Source organism: Mus musculus, chromosome X (genome assembly GCF_000001635.26).
Source record: "Mus musculus strain C57BL/6J chromosome X, GRCm38.p6 C57BL/6J".
NCBI lineage: Eukaryota > Metazoa > Chordata > Mammalia > Rodentia > Muridae > Mus > Mus musculus.
In genome coordinates, this window is record NC_000086.7 from 162,487,491 (window position 1) to 162,507,018 (window position 19,528).

General features: G+C 39.6%; 1 protein-coding gene across 14 annotated transcripts in view; it reads right to left on the reverse strand.

Moving 5' to 3' along the window:
- The window catches only part of Reps2 (RALBP1 associated Eps domain containing protein 2), a 231,754-nt gene that overhangs the window by 75,539 nt on the left and 136,687 nt on the right, over positions 1 to 19,528 (reverse strand). For 6 of the 14 annotated variants that reach the window (NM_001290633.1, NM_178256.4, XM_030251264.1 and 3 more), the window contains exon 13: positions 16,281 to 16,417. The exons of the other annotated variants lie outside the window; for them this stretch is intronic. In NM_001290633.1, coding sequence (NP_001277562.1) covers positions 16,281 to 16,417 — 137 coding nt within the window. The remainder of the gene's footprint in view (positions 1 to 16,280; positions 16,418 to 19,528) is intronic. 14 annotated transcript variants of the gene reach the window in all.

The window sequence follows — 19,528 nt, forward strand, 5'->3', positions numbered from 1 at the left end:
CTGATAGAGGAAGGCTCATGGAGCCCTGCTTCGAGCTGAACCATTGGGTACAGATGAATCTTGGAAGACAGAGTAGCTGTCTTTAGTTGTTTACCCACTGGTGAGCCGACCAAGCTCCAATGAACACTTCCATGGTGATACAGATGGCCCCGGTTAACCTCAATGGGATATAAAACAAAAGAAGTAAATGTAGGAAAAGGATTTGTAGGAGAGATGTGATGTTGACAGAAGTAGAATACAGATGAGAAAGGATAGAGCAAAAAGAATTAGGATGTGTTATATACATGTATAAAAAGTATCAAAGAACAAATTAAATAAAAAAGTAAATTTTAAATTAAAAAGTTATGTGATCACCTATTTACAAGTCCCAACTTTGATTTCCAGCACCTACATGGCAGCTCACTATCTGTAATTTCAGTTGCCAGGATTTGGATGCCCTCTTCTGGACTCTACTGGTACTTGCATTTATACAGATACATAGATAGATAATCAAATAAAGCTTTAAGTGTATATATCTAGTGTGGTATTGACATAAGAATAAGCATATGGGTCAACAGAAGGGGTCTAAAAGGACACCCTTAGAAGTCAGGTGAATCTCAACAAAGGTCCCAAGCAAGGCCATGGAGAGGGAAGTATATTTTCTTTGACAAATGGTTCTGAAGAAACTGGACATCCAAATATAAAGTGATTGACTCAGGACTTTACCTCGTATTTTATGCAAAACTAAAGTCAAAATTAATTATGAATCTGAGTACAAGAGCTAAAGTGATGAAACTTAGAAGAGCATGGACAAAATGTTCTAGACCTTGAGTTAGATAAAAAGTTCTTAGATATGATCCACAAAAGGTAAAGACTGATAAAACCACAACCCACCCAAATTCAAACTTACAACTAAGTCCAGTAGCACATTCCTTTAATCCTTAGACCTTTTAAGTCCCTGTTTTCATTACAGCGGAGTAATAGAGACAGACAGACAAAGGAAAAGGTAACCTGGGGAAAGTTTCTATCATCTGGAAATCTCTTTTCTACTCTAAATTTTTTAAATATGCTAGTAGTCAGACTAAGTCTTAAACATTTCTTATTGAGTTGACAAAGAATTTGCACCATAACTATAGCCAGGGAGATCACCCCGGATGCTAATGAAACTTCCTTTAAAACTTCTTAAATCATTGTGGTTCTTCCCTGATCATCATTTTTTTCTTGACCATGAAACAGAATAGAATCTTATTATCTCTACTTCCTTCCTATAATATATTCCAGCCCAGGCATGCCAACCCACGATACTGAATTTGTGTATTCTTGTGACTTCAATCTTAGTACTAACAGGAACTAAATGTTGACATAACAGGCCTTGAAGGGTTATAAGCAGGGAAGCAACCTCATTGCTACACTTGGGGGTGGGGGGAGGATCCTGTAGCTCCAGGAGAGCAAACAAGATTAGAAACTACTATTGAAGTCTCTCCAGCAACTAGCAATGTGAAATGAACAAATGCAGATGTTAAGGAAGAATCAATAGGATTTGACTCCAAAATAAGGTCTATATTTTGACATTTACTTCAACATCCCTACATTCCCTCTGTATACACATGAACTAATCGTTCTAGCTAGCCAATGCCTGTGGTCAGTTTCTTTGTCACATCATATTTACCAGGAGAGTTTGGAGTCATATCTCTATTCTTCATGGGATGCTACCCAATGCCAAACATGCAGTAAGCATTTCTTAAATACTGATAGGATACATACAACACTTTCCCTAACCACCATCACTAAAGTTATCTCAATATTCAGAAAATTCGATAAGCTCCTACAAATACTACCTTACACTACTAGTATATTACCATTTACTAGTTATGGTTTCCCTCAGCTTACATGCTTTAGAGTAATCACGAGCTTAATGCTCAACAATAGGATAATGGTTAAAGGAACCACAGTCTTAACTAATAAAGGTCAAAGTGATAAACTATAATACCATAATGAAGTAGAAACTTCTAGTTCTTTTGGAAAGTTAGTTATGCCAAATCATGTTTTGCTGGGGCACACAGGTGAAAGGATGTTGTGCTTAAGCAAACAGGTGAAAGACTGTCTTCCTGAAGCAGACAAGGTGAAAGGACTCTTGATGACGGAGTACAAATACGACCCCACAGACATGGGAGACAAGGACTGAGCTTTGGTTTGCTCTGCCTTGCCAAGCCTGGCCATTTCTTCAGGACTGAACTACAGCTGCCTGGTGTCTGCTTGCTGAAAGAACTGTACCATGGCTGCTGGTTTGTGCCTAGTGTCTGCCTGCCTAGAGGACTGGTCTGCAGCTGCTAAGCTATGTTTGGCATATGCTACAGGACTAAACTGCTGCCCAAGAAGATTGATCTCACCCCCAAAGAACTATTGCTGAACAGGTCCACCCCCCCATAACCTAATAACTTTTCTCTTCCACTACCTCTGCTCGGTGGTGGGCTAGAAGAGAAATTGAACCCTTATTAAAAGTAGGTTGCAAAAAATTTGTGCCTACACCATAATTTCATGACGACCAGTGAAATAGGACCCTGACCAACAGTTTTCTGGAAAGTGTTCATGCAAGCTTGTGAGAGCCTGTTGTACACACCAGTTCACAGCTCAGTACTCAGTGAAACGTCATTAGGCAAGAAAGCAGCCAAGGCAGGAGTGTTTTTTACCATGAAAACTGGAAAATGACAGGATTTTAACATTTACCAGTATACTGTTATATGTAGTGAACAATGATCAATGGCTGATATAAAAGCAATTATTTGAAAGCTTATTTGGGATCTCCATCACAACCCATGCATCAGGCTAATTCTATATGAACTCACTAATGAAACAAACAATTCAAATTAGAAAGACATTAAATATCAAGAATCTCCTAATATGCAACAGGAAAAAGTAAACAGTGTTACTAGGAAGTAACTTATAAAACAATTCTGATTCTAATCAAGTAGATGTACCTACTAGTTCACAGGAAATACAGCATATGGGAAAATAAGCAACCAGCCAAAACCTTGACAATAGAAATCAACAAGATGAACGGTTTTCTTCTGAACAAATGAGTGCATGGATGGATGAATAAATGAACAACTATAAAGGGATAAAAATGATTGAGAAAGGAATCTACCAATTAAGAGACAAATAATCAAAGCAAGAAGAAATGCTTATGTAGTCACATGTTTGAATCTCGATTTGAACAAGTCACTACAAAAAGACATACTTGGCAGAAATCAGGACACTGGCTGAATATTAAATGTTATTTATGAATTATTGATAATTTTATTAAGCAGAAGGGGGTAGAAGGGAACCACAGGAAGAGGAGGAAGGACTAGAGAGGTTGATAGGAGGAATATGAGCAATGCACAGCGACTTGTGTGTATGAAAAGGTCAATGAAACACATTAATTTGTATAAAAAAATTTTTAGAAGAATTCAGCAACCAATGACAATTTTAAAGAAGCTTTATCTGATACACACATGGAGACACTGTCTTATAGGGAGTATATAATATTTAGGATTTATAGCAAAATAATGTATGGAAATGGTCCACTAAATTTGAAATTTTTCATAATACACTTTTTTTTTTTAAAGGAGGGCCCGACCTGCACCGAGAGGAAAGCATGTCTGTGAGAAGAGTCGCTTTACTCTCAGGCGTTTAATTTTTATTTTTTTAAAGATTCATTTATTTATTATATGTAAGTACACTGTAGCTGTCTTCAGACACTCCAGAAGAGGGCATGAGATTTCGTTACAGATGGTTGTGAGCCACCATGTGGTTGCTGGGATTTGAACTCGGGACCTTTGGAAGAGCAGTCGGCACTCTTAATCACTGAGCCATCTCACCAGCCCCCATAATACACTTTTTAAATAAATTATTATACAGAATATCTGTATAAGAGAAAGACAAATGTCAGATAGACATGGGCCTATCTCTAGGAAATAACATGAAAATGATGAAGAAAACATAATGCATAATGTGGTCTCAAGTATTTTAAAGAATAAAACCTCAAGTTGATGTCACAAGGACATATAAACACTCACAAATGCACTATCAAATGTCAGAAGGAGACACTGCGTGGGCTGAGGTGGCACAGAGGACTTGGTGGGGATGCAGTCAAGAAATGGACTTATCTTTGACTGTACATACAAGAGGCATTTACTAATGGAATGAGTTTCATACACATTTTCAAAAGAGCAGTCACTAACTATTCCTACTTCATTCTCCGGAGACTATGGTCCTGTTCCTCCCATACATGCCCTCTGAAAAGCATTCACCAGCCAGGAAATCTCCATAAAATCAGAAAGGAGACAAAGAGAATGCACCCCACCCAGCAGCTCTGGCTTGTCATTACAAGGTTTGCTAAATCCCCCGGCTTTTACCTTTTGGAAGCCCAATCCACTGCATTGTGTTAGTCGAGCAAGTCGCACAGAATTTGTTGGAGAAGAAAAAAATCTCCTAAATAAAGACAGGCAGGAACCAGAAAAGGCAAAAGAAGCCAAGGACGGCTAGTGCACTGGCCCACACTTTGAAAAGACTGCCTTTCATCTAAGTGTTCATGCTGAGCCCTGGCACACCCAGGCTTAGAAGCAACCTGAACGAATCTCATACCTCTGAAAAGATTCATCTAGGCCAATGTCCAAATGTACTTCTCATTGTTTACATAAACTTCTTGACTTCAAATCTCATGCCAAAGGAACACTATGCTGCAGCCAAGACTTTTTATCATCTCAAGTACTGAAAACCTTAAAAAGACATATTAATGCTCTGTCAAGATCAATTCTGGTCGTGTTACTCCTAGGAGCAGGTCTAAAAGCAAAGATTCAGATCTGGAATGCAAAGGGAAGACTTAGCCCCACTGTTCTCAACCTGTGGGTTGTGACCTCTTTGACAAACCTCTATCTCCAAAAATATTTATATTATTATCCATAACAGTAGCAAAATCCAGTTATATAGTGGCAACAGAAGTAATTTTATGGTTGGGCGGGCTACCACAACATGACGAACTGGATTAAAAGGGCGCAGCATTAGGAAGGTTGAACCAACTGCCTTAGGCCTCCAAAGCCAGGTGACTGTACTAGCAGTCGAAGGTCTGAGTATGAGTGAAGAGGAGTTCTGGTCCAGCTAACTGTAAAGCAAAGTGAGGTGAATGAGTTAAAGTAATCACAACTTGATGTCTGCTGCTATGTCCCACTTCCACAAGAGGAAGCTTAGCAGATACTCCTATAAAATATTTGATTGAGCAGATGAATTGGGAAAGGCAAATGAAAGAGATGGAAGAGAAAAACTGCCCCTTTTGCAATTGCAAACTGGGGTCCTAGCTTTAGACCATATAGTTAAAACACTAGCTTTAATTGCAAGTACCTCAATGACCTTAGGCAAATTAACTTGCACCTGTTTCTGTGTCAGTAAAATGAGGAGGAAACAGTATCTACTTTGCAGGGTTACTGTGAATTTTGGAGATAATGCACACAAAATGCCTTAAATATGTCCTTTGTACAAAACAAGACTCAAACTCTTGTCACTCATAACTATTACATCTGGTGGTAGGCAGTAGTGAAATGAAAAACCTGTAAGTACAAACAGGGAAGCCTTACTTAAGGTAACATTGCCACTGCATAGCTAGAGCATATATTACTTGAGAAATGGTCTGAGATCAATTCTTTCATACACAAGAGAAAAACTGAAACTAAAATGTGACATTCAATAATGATCCTATTGGTGTCTTCCAGAGAGACTAAAGAGGATTTCATCTTTAATTTGTGCGTATCTGAAGGATTATTAGCTAAGCTGTTAGGAGCCCTGTAATGAACACACTCCCACCTCACTACGTAAGCTTCAGAATAAGATGTATCCAAACAAAAAGTCAATGAGGCTACAGAATTCATGATAAATAACTAAAGCCAACTGTATTTCTACACATTATCAGTTAAAGTTTTGAAAATGAATTCTCCTTTAAAAAATCTATTTAGAATAAAATTTTAAAAGAACAAAGTTCCTAAGACTAAATTTAACAAGATAAGTATAAGATCTGAAAGCTTATGTGGTATAAGACACTACTGAATCCAATTGAAAGACCTACATGAATTAAAAGTCATTCTGTGTTTGGGGAGTAGAAGACAATATTAGTAAGAGAATAACATGAATCAAACTTAACCTAAATATTGGTGCAATCCTTACTGAAACTCCAATCAAATTTTTTTCTTGCAGGAACCAACAAGCTAATTCTAAATTTTATATGGAAACACTAAAGAATCCAAATAATGAATAAAAAATATTTAAAAAGAAAAAAGTAGAAAGTCTTGTCATTCCTGACACCAAAACATACTACAGCAGCTATGAATTTACAGGAGAGCTGGGGAGTGTATGGGAGGGTTTGGAGAGAGGAAAGGAAAGGTGAAATTTTGCAGTTCAACTGCAATCTCAAGAAAAACCCTTTAAAGAACTGGAGATGGCTCAGCAGTTAAGAGCTCTGGCTGCTCTGCTGAAGGACCTGGGTTTGATCCCAAACACCATCATAGTGCCTCAGCTATAACTCTTACCTAAGGGGACATAATGCCCCCCTTTGGCCTCATGTGTGCACACATATGCAGGCAAAACAATCATACATATAAAATAATTTTCAAAAAGAACTATGAACACTTAATTACTAAGATACTGTGATGTTCAGATAAAGGGATAGACTTGAGGCTCTAGAAATAAACACATACTTAATTGACTTTCCACCACAGTATCAAAATTTAATAATCTTCAGGAAATGGTACAGGGAAAACTGAATAAAGGTATGCAGAAAAATAAAACTGGAGTTCTGTCTCATATGCAACAAATAACTTGAAATGGACTCCAGATACAAGTTTTAAAAGCACACTCATGAAACTTTCTGAAGCAAAGGAAATGTGTAACCTTGGGCTAGGCAATGATTTATTCAATGGGATACTGAAAGCACAAGTGACAAAATGATGTAAACTGAACCTATGAAAGCGCTCAAAGGTTTGCATTCAAATGATTCTATCAAAAATGCAAAAGACAAGCCCACAGAATGAGAGAAGGTATTTGCATGTGAAAGACCAGAAAAGAAACTTGTATCTAAAATATGTTAAAACAAAACAAAACAAACAACAACAACAAAAAAAAAAAAACAGGAGCTGAAGAGGATGGCAACCCCATATGAAGACCAACAGTGTCAACTAATCCTAACCCCTGGGAGCTCCCAGAGACTAAGTCACCAACCAAAGAGCATAAGAAGCTGATCTGAGGCTCCAGCACAGGTAAGGGGAATTCCCCAGGGAAGGGAAATGCAGGGGGCTGAGGTGTGGGGTGGGCAGGTGAGAGGTTAGGGAAGCGCTCTCTAGGAGGCAAAGGGGAAGGTTATGGGGTGAAGAACTCTTGGAGAGGGAAAGGGGAAGAGGGTCAACATTTAGAATATAAAGTATGGGGGTGGTTACCAGGGACTGCAGGGAGAAAAGGGTAGATGGGGAATGACTGGTAATGGATGAAGATCTCTTCTTGAGTGTTGAAAACGTTCAGAAATTAGAGAGTGTGGTTGACTACTTAATATGCTAAATATACAAAGGCCACTGAGCTGTATACATCTTTAAAAGGTAAATTTAACCTCAACTTATAAAAAAATAAAACTGCTCAAACTGGATTTGTATCATGAGCTTCAAATACTAAATGTGCAGCAGGAATCCCATAATCCTACTAAAACCTAAATCCTACTAAATTGTATGAAATTTCGAAGGGAAACAACTACCTCTTCCAGGAATGAGACATGAAGCGATCTATAAAGCAGAGCTGACCAACATCGTTCAGAGAAGGTGAAATGAAGTCTGGTTTTGAAAGCATCTCTTATACCCAAGGAGTTTCCTATTTCTCAAGTCACAGAGGAAAATAACCATGTATATAAAGTCTGGGACGGACTTCCACCAGCTCACCGCTGAGTAATGAGCACTCGCCTCCCACATTAAGCCGGAACCACAGCAGGACGTTTTACCTGAGCAAACATCTCACAATGGGAAGTTATGGGAAGTCCCCCAGCCCCCTATACTAAAGGGGTACAGAAAAGTAATCTGAAGAATATAGCACTACCTGAAAGAATGCTCTAGAATGCTTCTGTCATTTCAGCTGCATTCCAGGAGGTGGTAGCAGATGGTTATAAAGATATCCTGGAATGGTAAGCAACTTTGAGATGGGTGAATTTAGCCAGGAAAAATAGCTCTGGATTCTCATGTACCACCATTACCTATTACAGCATAATAGGTAATATGCATATATGCTGCACTATTTGAAAGAATGAATGAAAAGTAGGACTGTCTCTCATTCCTGTCCCAGCCATACTGTTCCTTTCCCTAGAGACAAACACCATGTATCAGTTGTCCTGAGCCAGGCACAGTAATCTCGGTACTTGAAAGGTGAAAGCAGATAAACCTGGGTTACAGGTTTTGAGACCTATCTCAAAAATAAATATAAGTATTCTTCTTGGAATTATCTATACATTTACAAGCACAAATATTCTGCAATGTGTCTTTGTTGCTTAATTTATCTCAGATGTTTTCTATGTAGTACACAGACATCATTCTTTCGAAGAGCTTCATTTTATGGTATGGATGAATTGTAATTTTAATTATGGGATGAATTTTATTATCAATATTTTTAAAGCAAAGGTAGCATCTTTCTTTTCTTTTCCTATGATTTAAAAAAAAACACTCTGACAAAAGCAACTTAAAGAAGAAAGGGCTTATCATACATAGCTCACAGTTCCAGGTTACAGTCCGTTATAACAGAGAGGTCACAACAGCAGGAATTCCCTTCCAAGGTAACTCCAGATTCTGTCTAGCCGGAACGTAACACTAACCATCATGAGTGGGAACCATTCATGATGTAAGAATTTTGTTCAGCCGTTTGAATGGTTCTAATATGTGGCTCTTAATGGATGAGGCCATATGAGGTATGGTAGAAAAGACTGTCCATCAATATCCACCCTCCTCTTTTAAAATAAAACAGTGCCATTAGAAAATTACTACCCTGTTTCATAGCTAAATGTATCCATGAGACCAGTTTTTGCTCCCTTGGTCAGAGTGGAAGAAGTGGAAGTCCCTAATCTAAATTTTTAAAGGGTAGCTATAACTCCTCACAGTCTTTGTGCTTCTGCCAGGATTCTCAATTACAAGAATAGATAGGACTGTTGTGATAAAGGCAGAATGAAAGCTTTTTACCATCACCATGGAAACCACAGGCTGTAAACCGTAGGCATGGCTTTGGAAGAACAGGTCAGAGTCAAGAGTAGGAGGGGAAGTTCCATCCAGTAGGAGGGAAAAAAACATTTCATGGAAAAAAGATTCACCATTGTAATGATAAAAGCCAGTTCGATTGTAAAAGGGATTGGCCTCAGCATGTGATTTTTCTTATAGGAATTTCAGTAATAGATGTTTCATGGCTACAATAGCAGACCTACAAAACTAAACCATCATCAAACAGGCCTCAGGCTTGCCTACCTCTAGATTTTGTAGATCTGCATCACACTCTACATGATTATCACATTTACTTATGTGTTTGTGCATGCACGTGGTGGGCTCATCCTCACACATTTATATTGTCTTTCAAAGATGGCAGTTGTGTGAGACTCTGAGTAGATGGCTTTAAGACCAGGATTAGCTATAACAAATTATCTGATCCAATCATATAACCTTCTCCAATGAAAGCCCACACTTGTCTGTTGCCTGTTCCTAGAGCCCTGGGCTCCTGTAAATTACATATCCACACTTTCTTTGCAATTCTCAAAATTGAAACCTATTTCCAGTATTTGCAAGCTTGCTGTTTTCTATACATTGTTGCTTCTTGTTCGATATAAATATTACTCTTCTTTAACTATCTCATCTTTCTCTTCGTTTCCTCTTGCATGGTTGCTTCTTGGCATTCTCTCTTTATCCATTTTTTTCCTTCTTTCCTGCCCACCTGCCTGCCTTTTTTTGGTTGTTTTTGCTTAAGAAATGTTCTCACAGCCGGGCAGTGGTGGCACATGCCTTTAATCTCAGCACTTGGGAGGCAGAGACAGGTGGATTTCTGAATTCGAGGCCAGCCTGGTCTACAGAGTGAGTTCTAGGACAGCCAGGGCTACACAGAGAAACTCGGTCTAGAAAAACCAAAAAAAAAAAAAAAATTCATTGTGTAACCCTGGATGGCCTTGAACTTGCTTCGTAGACCAGTCTGGTCTTGGACTCACAGAAATACACCTGCCTCTGAACCCCAAGAGCTAGGATTAAGGTAGTATACCACCACACCAGGCTTCGTTTTTTAGAATTTTAAAAAGAATTATTTATTTTATGTATATGAGTGCACTGTAGTTGTCTTTAGACACACCATAAGAGGGCATTGGGTCCCATTACAGATAGTTGTGAGCCATCATGTGGTTGCTGGGAATTGAACTCAGGACCTCTGGAAGAGCGCTTAACTGCTGGAAGTACAAAGAGGGTGTTAGAGCCTCTGAAACTGGAGTTACATGGGTGTCTTAGGTTTCACTGCTGTGAACAGACACCATGACCAAGGCAATCCTTACAAAGGACAACGTTTAAGTGGGGCTGGCTTACAGTTTCAGTTCAGTCTATTATCATCAAGGCAGGATCATGGCAGCATCTAGGTAGGCATGGGGCTGGAGGAGCTGAGAGCTCCACCTCTTGTTCCGAATCAGCTAAGAGAAAACTGACTTCCAGGCAGCTAGGATGAGGGTCTTAAAGCCTATACCCACAGTGACACTTCCAAATAGTGCCACTCCTTGGGCTAAGCATACTGAAACCACCACAATGAACAACCATGTGGGTACTGAGTACTAGACAGAGTAGTCAGTGATCTTTGCTGCTGGGCCACTTCTCTAGCCCCTCCATCCAATTTCCTTTCCATGTTATTTTTTTCTTTTTTTATTGGATATTTTCTTCATTTACATTTCAAATGCATCCCAAAAGTCCCCTATACCCTCCCCCACCCCCGCCCTGCTCCCCTACCCACTCACTCCCACTTCTTGGCCCTGGCGTTCCCCTGTACTGGGGCATATTAAGTTTGCTAGACCAAAGGGCCTCTCTTCCCAATGATGGCCGACTAGGCCATCTTCTGATACATATGCAGCTAGAGACATGAGCTCTGGGGGTACTGATTAGTTCATATTCTTGTTCCACCTATAGGGTTGCAGACCCTTTCAGCTCTTGGGTACTTTCTCTAGCTCCTACATTGGGGGCCCTTTGTTCCATCCTATAGATGACTGTGAGCATCCATTTCTGTATTTGACAGGCACTGGCAAAGCCTCACAGGAGACAGCTATATCAGGGTCCTTTCAGCAAAATCTTGCTAATGTATGCAATAGTGTCTGCGTTTGGTGGCTGATTATGGGATGGACCCCTGGGTTGGGCAGTCTCTGGATGGTCCATCCTTTCGTCTTAGCTCCAAACTTTGTCTCTGCAACTCCTTCCATGCATATTTTATTCCCTATTCTAGGGAGGAATGAAGTATCTGGGAGTTGGTCTTCCTTCTTGATTTTCTTGTGTTTTGGAAGTTGTATCTTGGGTATTCTAAGTTTCTGGGCTAATATCCACTTATCAGTGAGTGCATATCTAGTGACTTCTTTTGTGATTGGGTTACCTCACTAAGGATGATATCCTCCAGATACATCCATTTGCCCAAGAATTTCATAAATTCATTGTTTTTTAGTAGCTGATTAGTACTCCATTGCATAAATATACCACATTTTCTCTATCCATTCCTCTGTTGAGGGACATCTGGGTTCTTTCCAGCTTCTGGCTATTATAAATCGGGCTTCTATGAACATAGTAGAGCATGTGTCCTTATTACCAGTTGGAACATCATCTGGGTATATGCCCAGGAGAGGTATTGCTGGATCTACCGGTAGTACTATGTCCAGTTTTCTGAGGAACCTCCAGACTGATTTCCAGAGTGGTTGTACAAGTTTGCAATCCCACCAGCAATGGAAGAGTGTTCCTCTTTCTCCATATCCTCACCAGCATCTGCTGTCACCTGAATTTTTGATCCTAGCCATTCTGACTGATGTGAGGTAGAATCTCAGGGTTGTTTTGATTTGCATTTCCCTGATGATTAAGGATGTTGAACATTTTTTCAAGTGCTTCTCAGCCCTTCGGTATTCCTCGGTTGAGAATTCTTTGTTTAGCTCTGTACCCCATTTTTAATGGGGTTATTTGAATTTCTGGAGTTCAGCTTCTTGAGCTCTTTGTATATATTGGATATTAGTCCCCTATCAGATTTAGGATTGGTAAAAATTCTTTCCCAATCTGTTAGTGGCCTTTTTGTCTTATTGACAGTATCTTTTGCCCTACAGAAGCTTTGCAATTTTATGAGGTCCCATTTGTCAATTCTTGATCTTACAGCACAGGCCATTGCTATTATCTTTAAGCTACTCTCTCTCCATACCTTGACAGCACATACTGCTTTCTATCACCCTGTGGGCCCCATCTTTTAAAGAAGGCTTTGTTTTTTCCACTTAAGTCAATATCTTGCTTCATCTCAAACCATCTTCCCTTCTTTACCATACCTTTTCTTATTCCTGTTTTTATAAACAGAGCAGCCCAGATAGACTTGTGAAAGGAGAGACTGGAGGGATAAGGATCTAGCAGAGTGGCAGATCATTTCAGCTGCCCATGGCCTGTTGACATTCTCACATGCCTTAGAGAAGAGAAGCAGAGTTCTTAGGAAAGGTGAAAAAAATAGTAAATGGTACTTGTGATTCATCAACACAAGCTGAGTGAACCTTGTGAGCAAATGATTCACAAAAGATGAAATAATGGCCAATAATAGTGTAGGGGAAATGCTTGAACTTACAAGGAATCGGGAAAGTTTTTGCCTACATTCAAAAGGATGAAGACTGATGCCTGAGGGTGTAGGGGACACACTGAGACAATGCTAGAAATAAAGCAAGCTCACGGGCTTTCTGCAGCAGTCTAGCAATATACATCTGGACCATAAACATCTATAGCCTTTGATCCCAAAACCCCTCCATTTAGGATTTAACACAAGAAAATAATTGGACGAGAAAAGGTAAGTGTAGATTTGAAATCACTGACAACTTTGGCCTTGGTTAATCCTAAGAGCAAAGTGGGATTGTGGGGAGGAAAAGAAGGTGTGTGTCTGTTGGGAGAAATTTTTCCAGCAATGCATAATCAACTATTGTACATCCATATCATGCATCCATTAAAAAGAATGATACATTTTTTTTCACTGTGAAAAAGGGAAAAAGGCTAATTGGAAAGGACAGGACATGGAACAGCAAGTGTAATCTGATCCTGTTTGTCTAAAGACAAGTGCAATGAGCATGATCATAGAAGTTCTCTCAGGCAGACTCCTCTGGTATGTCTAGTCTCTCTCTACTTTAGGCATTTCTGGTTCATCACATTTTAAATATTTTCTAGAAATACAGAACATAATAAAATTATGTGCAATTTAGAAAACCTCTTGTACTTTTCTGTAAGAATGAACTAACAGAAACAAAAGTAGATGCAATGTATGGTGGTTTGAGTGAGATGTCCCTCCTATTCTCAGGCATTTGAATATTTGGCCCTGCTGGTGGCCCTGTTTAGGCAAGCCTAAGAAGTGTGGCCTTACTGGAGGGGGAATTATGCCACTGAGGACCGGTTTTGAGAGCTTGAGGGCCTGTGCTTTTTCGGGTTTCTCTCTGTTTCCTGCTTGTGGTTTAAGATGTAAGCTGCCAGTTTTCTGCTTGCTGCTCCACTTCTCCAACCACCATGGTGATGACTGGTCTCATTCCTCTGGAACTGTAAGCCCTTCTGTAAGCTCCCTTGATCTCGGGGCTATATCACAGCAATAGAAACCTAAGACACAATAACACCTGCCTTTTATACTATAGAAACATTCTATTCCTCATGAGATAAATTTAAACTGCTTGTTAAAAGTTCATTTCTGTAAGCCTTCTCTGTAAGTACTTGAGAGACTGATGCAGGAGGATTCCCCTAAAAGTTCTAGACTACCCTGGGACTACATAGTGATTCTGAGGCCAGCCTGGCCTAAAGAGTGAGACCCTATATGAAAACAAAACAAAAAATATCCAGTTGTGTACACCTATGCTTAAAAGACAGTGGAATTAGGCTATGAATGCAGATCTCTCTGCCCAGCTATTATTATTATTATCATCATCATCATCATCATTTGTGCGCATGTACTTTGCCTGCGTATAAGTCTGTGAGCCACATACATGCAGTGTCCATGGAGGCCAGAGAGCGTTGGATGCCCTGGAACTGGAGTTACGGATACTTAGAGTAGCCATGTGGGTGCTGGGATCTGAATCTAGGCCCCTCTGGAAGAGTGACCCATACTCTTAACAATTGGGTCATCTTTCCTAGTGCCCTATCAGCTATTTTTAATGCAACTATTAAATTTATCTAGACATAATGAAAGAGTTCTCTCCAACACATTTATCAAACCAAAATACTTTTCATCAAGAAATACATGTCACCATTGAAGATGTTAAAAGACACTGCCTGAATTCAGAATGTCCCTAAAGCAGCCTTAAGAAGGGAACTTCAGGGTACATCTTATATAGTTATGGGCAAAGTTAGACAGAGCAGGGGGGACAGAAACATATAAGATTTGTTAACAAATAGGTGCGATGACAAACTAAACCGTACTCTGATATTTCTGTAAGCATTCTAAAAAAACTTTCTGGAAAGAATCACAGAACTATCCACTGGCGTCAAGGGAGTGCTGGGGCTTTGTCTTCATCACTCGAAAACAAAGTATCGGGGCTGCCCCTGGAACTTTTCATCCATGGAAATGTGAGCCTTGGGTACATATTAAGGCCAAGCAGGTTAACATTTGAAGTATGTTTATCAACTAACCAAAGCTTTACAATCCCAAGTGCACATATTGGCCTTACTTTAAGATAAAAAATCTGGGGCAAAAGATTAGCTCACTCTCTGAAACACAAACAGGCAAAAAGCATCGACCCATGCTCCAAATACACTGAGATCCACATAACGTTTCCATTCTCAGTCCATGCAAGGGAAAGACACTGACACAGCTATCCATATCATTTTAGTCTTCTTGCAATCACAGTAGAGTCTTCTAGTTCCTAATCCTATATCCATGTGAAAATTTCATAATCTCATCAACCTATGGCTACTCTTACCCTAAAGACCTATGAAATTATGTCAGAATTTGGAACAAAGTATAGTGGAAGATTTAAGAGAAATTTTGATCTGATGAACTCGTTGCAGAGAATCAGTTTGATAGAGAAGTCCCAATTTGTGTATATTTAAAAAACCATCTATACCTTCACTATAAGAAGAGTATTTACTAGAACATGGGAACACCCTGAGCTCTGCCAGGACACGGAGCTCATGCCAATGAGACGCTGTGCTTTAGTAGAAGCGGTAATCATCTACACATCACTACCAGGCAAGTCTGCCTTGATTTAAACTGCATACAGATCGAGAAAACATTTCAGGAAATTCTATTGATAGTTCGCTTACATACATCAGTGGAAAGGCCCTTGTAGCTCCCCTCATGACGGCTGAGACAATCTGCTGTCACCTGTGCTGAAGCAAAGGCGTGTTTCCTACATTTTGTTCCTCGGCTTTCCTAGGAGGACACACCCTACCTACCTCACAGGAAGTAAAGGAAAAGGCCGTCCTCTCTGACACCTCTGGCCCCAGTGCAGCTATACAGCTCTGCTGACTCAAAACTAATTCCCAGAAACTCCAAAGCAGCCCACCCACAAGCCCCACGGCTCTATACCCCTACCCAGCACCCAAACATCATTCAGATTTGGAGTCTTCTGAATTGAACCCTAAGAACACAAGGATAAACTCCCATAGAAGGTTCTGGCCAGGGGCTGGTCACTGAGCTCTGACCTCAAAAACACACATAATGTGTCAGGAAAATAGCAGTGATCTTACTTTAAAATTACCATGATATAGAGGACAAGACTGCAGCCAGGCAGGCTCACAGTGGGCAGTCTGCAGTTGAAGCATTTTTGTTCTCCTACTTAAAAAAAAAAAAAAAAAAAACGAACTTCATAATTCTTGATTCTTGGCAGTGTGGGAAAGTCTCCAGCCCCATATGCTATGCATCTGTCTGGGATTTTTTTTTCCTGCCCAAGAATATCATAGCAACATAAAGACTTGCATGGCAAGGAAAGCTGCCAGGTCTGTGTGCTCTTTTCCCTAACACAGAGGCCTCTGCAGCAGGGATGTATGTGCACTGGCTCCAACAGGCAAGGGAACAGCTTGGGTAGATGCAGAGGGACACTTCACCTGGCGCACTGGGCAGGAAGACTTTATTCAGATCCAAGGAGGAGGCTCTGGAATGGGTTTTCTGTGGCCGTGGTGGTGGGGTGGGAGGGTCCTCACCCCTTTTCATGGCCTCTTCTATGGAGGTGCTAGAGTAAGATCTGTAGCAAAATAAGGGAAGGTCAGAGCAAAAGAGCAGAGCTTTATTCCCTGAAGCTGGGTGGAAACAGAGAATACCCCAATGTCAAAATGACTGCAGAGAACAGGCAAGGTGCCAAAGGGCAGCTAGAAATTCTACTGTCCCTTAAATGCCATTGCGTATAATAATTGTCCAAACCCAGCCATTACTGGGATCTTTTGCCCTTAGTATATTATTAGGCCTAAATTTACAACTTCTCCAAAAATGGTTTATATAAATTCAAATCAGTTTCTGTGATAGTTGTTAATAAGAACAATGTGTAAATAAGCCTTTCAGCTTGCAGCCTTCTGTGTTTGAGGAAAAGGGCTTCATGGTATTAACTGATTAAAACCCTGGTTTACTCACAGTGTGATCGCAGGCAAATGTGGAATTGAGACAGCCACACTGACCAAGAACTCAAACACAAGGCTTATACCACAAACGATGCTTCATTCAGAAAGGGAAACACAGCAATCAGCTTCAGGAGGTAAGCCAGCCTTGTCCTAAGAGGGTTTATGGAAATTTTCAAAGCAAAGGCTTAACTTGAACTTTCTTTAAAGTGCTTTAAAGTGAGGCAAAGCACAGCTAACTTGGTGACTTCTGACACTATAATAATAGCATTTAAAAAAAATGGAAGGAAAAAGCCAGAATCTTGCAAACTCTGATCTGTTTCAGTTTTTAAGGTGTTGGTTCAGTGCTTGTGAAACAGAGAGTAAATCTTCCTGGAGTAGTAGCTAGGATATTGGCAACATACTTGTTTTCTATGTTAATGCAATAACATACTTTTTGGTTTATTAATATGGACGAGTTCCTAATATGATGATCAGGAAAAACACGGAGATATGTGTGTCCATCTCTGCTGTTCACTTTCTCAGCTGACTTCATGACAAAGCAGAAAGCAGAAAATTACCTCTGAAGCAAGATACATCTGAGAAAGAAATTACCTTCAGGAAACTTGCTTTTGTAATTAGCTATTACAACAGTTCTTACTAAATCAGAGTTGATCGATGGCTATTAAACTCCTTTAGTTTTGGTAAAGCTGTTTTTGACAAAGCAAAGTTTTGCTTGCTTTGAACTTTTGTTAGGTCTGTTCTTTGACCACTTCATATATGTGTAATGTGCATGTGGATTATTACAGCCCCCTCTCTAAATTCCCTCCCATTTCTACTATTCCTGCTTCTTCCCAAGTCTCCTTCCCACATTCATGAGGTTTTTTGCTTGTTATTTTGTTTTGTTTCTTTGCTCATTAGACCCACTGAGGTTTATTGTGTGACTACAGACTTGAAACTTTCGATTTGTGCCTGGTGAACTCCTTGGTGGGTATGCAACTAGACACAATGGCTGCTCTTCTTCCAGAATCCGTCAGTAACCAATAGTTCAGCAGGGAGGGGCAGGGTCCCAAGAGGTCCAATTCATAGTCAAATGTTGCTAGGCAATGTTTTTCTTTTCAAAAAACAAAAGCTTCCCAAAGGTCTTTCTGTGGTGTCTACAGGTTTTGTTTGTCTTGCAAGGAAGCAGTCTTTAAGTCAACCATAATAATGGTTTGGGGGAATTCTCTTTGTTTGATTCTTGTACTGTATCTGGCTAGACAGTCAAGGCAAACAAAGACTAGAGCTAAGGGAAAAATTCTCTAACTCTGTCAAACAGAACCAAAGGGAATCAACAACTGTTCATCAAGTAAGCTAGAGTTCCTAGCTAGAAGTTTAAAAAAAAAAAGCTTTCTATGCCATGTACAGCTTTGGTGACATGTTCTACACAAGGAAGAAAAAATAAGTATAGAAACATAAGTGTATCAGTTTGTGTGAGCATGCATATGCTTGTACACATATATACATACTATCCCATACTCATATATGTACATACATATACATACTATCCCACACTTCCTTCCTGTATATGATCTCCATGTTTATATTTTTACATGGAAAGGTAATCAATATCAAATAAGTAAGACTGTATGGCATGACTGTGACCAGGTAAACCAAAACATAATGTGCAAGGGATCGGCAAAATGATGGACAACATCATAGCAGAATGGTCATTTTCCCTCTTACCCTTATACTTCTACAAATTCTTACCACTTGACAAATGAGAATAAAGATGGTTTGACAGTCTTGATCTCAGTAAATAATCCGTTAGAAATAAGGAAAATAAAATTATCCATATTGGACCAAGGGTCCAACCTCTGAAAGAATAATACATTAAATTTGTCCAGTCCATTACTAGTGGAGGATGTGCCTTTGGGATTTTGTACTTTCATTCATAGTGAGAGGAGAGAAGAACTCATCAAAAGCTATATTATGAAGTTCAATTCAATGGCTAATATCGTATATATCAAAGCCATATTTATGAAGTTGTTTGTGGCTAATATAGTATACATCAGCTCATTTCTGCAATTCATGGAAGGCCTTTCTTTTTTAAAAAGAGATTATTTGTTTGTTTGTTTATGTATATGAGTACATTGTTGCTATCTCCAGGCACACCAGAAGAGGGCATCAGATCCCACTGCAAATGGTTGTGAGCCACCATGTGGTTGCTGGGAATTAAACTCAGGACCTCTGGAAGAGCAGTCAGTGCTCTTAACCACTGAGCCATCTATCCAGCCCATGGAAGGCCTTTCTTATTGTAAATGTAGGTTAATATTATCATTTCTGTATCCCAGAGCTAGTACAGACTAATATGTAAAGAATCTGCCAATCCTTAAAAGAAAAAAGAATGATTAAATATGGTCACCAAAGAAAAAGTGACCATACTTTTCTTTTTACTGAAATTGTTGTTTAAAATATATATTAATATAAGTATCTGTGGCCTATATGAACAAGAAAGTGAAGCCTAAATTGTTTGATTTACATTTAGGTAGTGTTCCTTAACTTTCAAGTGCATAAAATATGATATGGTTTAAATCAACTTGCGGAGTGGTGGAGAGGAGCTGAAGCTGAAGGAGGAAAAGAAGTCCCTGAGGGTTAGAGCCAAGCAAAGCAAACAAACAAACAAAAAACACAACCAACCATGTGGTAGCCCATACTACACTACAGCTCTACTGCTTAAAAGTGGCCCCGATATTTCTTGTCTTCAGTGTCCTAGCTCTTTCGGT